General features: G+C 44.1%; 1 protein-coding gene across 4 annotated transcripts in view; it reads left to right on the forward strand.

The window, feature by feature from the left end:
- Positions 1-2,199, forward strand: part of ndrg3a (ndrg family member 3a) — a 53,935-nt gene that overhangs the window by 40,484 nt on the left and 11,252 nt on the right. For all 4 annotated transcript variants that reach the window (XM_014017733.1, XM_014017736.1, XM_014017738.1 and 1 more), the window contains 4 exons: positions 524-644; positions 809-871; positions 970-1,030; positions 1,870-1,956. In XM_014017733.1, coding sequence (XP_013873187.1) covers positions 524-644; positions 809-871; positions 970-1,030; positions 1,870-1,956 — 332 coding nt within the window. The remainder of the gene's footprint in view (positions 1-523; positions 645-808; positions 872-969; positions 1,031-1,869; positions 1,957-2,199) is intronic.

The raw sequence follows: 2,199 nt of genomic DNA on the forward strand, positions 1-2,199 counted from the left end.
GGCTTAAATAGAGATACAACAATTTAGAAGGGGCAAACACAGAAAGTACTAAGAAAATGAAAACCACTTTCTTCCCTATACAACTACTATTAAATATAGAATCTAGTATTTATGTACTGTGACAAGAACATATTTCTCTATTTAAGAAGTACTCAGACACATGTTGCATCAAAAGATGTAGTATCTGTGAGGAACACAAAGTTCAGCTCAGTTCAGGTAAATCACAAAATTACATCTTAATTGTGAACTTGATGATATTTTAAGGTTTAAAACTTGAATAAAGAAACAAAATTACACATGAATTTTAGATAACTACCAAGGCATTTTTCAGATAGTGACTCCTGACTGGGTCAACAAACTCCAGGATTAACTAAGCCTGAAGCTAACTTCACAGAAATAATCTCTGTGGTAATGTACGAGTCAGGATAACCAGAGACTCTCGGCTGAATCCCTTACTGAGTCCAGGTTTGTACAACACCYCTCTACACTCTCATGTGTTTGTGCCCCTCTCCTGTGTGTTTAGACAAGTCCTGCTTCAACACCCTGTTCAACTATGAGGACATGCAGGAGATCACCCAGCACTTCGCCGTGGTTCACGTGGACGCCCCCGGTCAGCAGGAGGGGGCTCCTCCCTTCCCCACCGGGTGAGCATGAGAAACGAGTTCTGCTGGAGGAGCAGCAAGTTCATTAGCTAATGGAAACATTTTGAATCACTCAGTCTGTTACTGAACTTAAGTATTTCAATTTATGATGAACTCAGTTTGTCCAGTTAAAGTCCCAGCTCACATGAGCTCACGTCTGTGTCCAGATACCGTTACCCGACCATGGACGAGCTGGCTGAAATGCTGCCCTCTGTGATGACTCATCTGAAGTGAGTGCCGCCCTAAAGCCAGCTGCTTGTTGGCACGATGRAAGTRCTCTGATAATTTGTCCTTGGTGCCACAGTAACCACCTGTTCTGCCTCTTCAGGGTGACCAGCGTGATCGGCATCGGTGTGGGAGCAGGAGCCTACATCCTTACCCGCTTCGCAGTGAGACCTCATTATCTGTCCCTGTCTTTGTTTCAGTCTTCTTGACCAGCGCCTTGTCTCAGGGTTTAGCTCTTTATACGGATCATAAAAGCCTCCCAGTGAACTCGCACAGGGCATCAGGTTGCTCTGCATGCTGCCGCTCTGCTGTCATTCACCTTGTCATCAACCACCTTGAAGTTGACCTCCTCTTTTTAGTTGCATTTGGGAGCTCAAATAAGCAGCAGAAAGTTCTGGATGTGGCTGAGAGCGGAGAGGGAGCTCTGACAGATTAATAATAAAACGAGAGGCGCGGAAATGAGAAAATAGCAACCGTGGCTTCGTTTAGCAGAGTCTGCTCTTGTTTATCACTACAGTGGAAAAACGGATATTGGAGTGTATTTGCTTTAACATGTTAGGCAGTAAATGAGATTGTCCACCACAGATTGAGAGCAGAGAGTGCTGCACTGCGTTATCGAGCTGTAAGCAGCAGCCGCAGTGCTCCTTCACCGCTGAGCGAGATGGATGCTTTGTTCCCCCAGACATCTTTTTTCTGCCTTCAGGCAACTTCAGAGCCACACCCCTTCATTCAGAAGCCTTCAGTTCATCTCCCAGCTTTCATGTCTTCATTTAAACCAACAGAGAAACTTCACTTTTTAATGTTGGTTTCTCCTGTGAGGGGAAACAGAATTATTGACTTACATTTACAAATGTTTAAGGTTTAGCTCTAAATCATCATTTTATCTTCAGCTGAGGTCAGCATCTTTATATGAAAGCACAACAGAGCATTACACAGAAACTATCACCTGTTCAATTATTAAACTACCAACTGTCTGTCCTGACTTCCATCCTGTCTCTCCCAGCTGAACAACCCCAGCCTTGTGGAGGGACTGGTTCTGATCGACGTTGACTCGTGTGCTGAAGGCTGGATTGACTGGGCTGCTTCAAAGGTCAGCATTAATCCTCACTTTAGAGCTGGAAAACTGGTGATCCAAAACAAAACACCAGGTTATTGGTAAATGTCCTCTTCACGTGTCAGAATTTTTATTTTTTATTTTTTGAATATGCACAAAATGTCTAGCTTCCCACTTATTACATAACCTACACTCACCGGCCACTTTATTAGGTACACCACGCTAGTAACGGGTTGGACCCCCTTTTGCCTTCAGAACTGCCTCAATTCTTCGTGGCAT

Source organism: Austrofundulus limnaeus, unplaced genomic scaffold (assembly GCF_001266775.1).
Source record: "Austrofundulus limnaeus strain Quisiro unplaced genomic scaffold, Austrofundulus_limnaeus-1.0 Scaffold175, whole genome shotgun sequence".
NCBI lineage: Eukaryota > Metazoa > Chordata > Actinopteri > Cyprinodontiformes > Rivulidae > Austrofundulus > Austrofundulus limnaeus.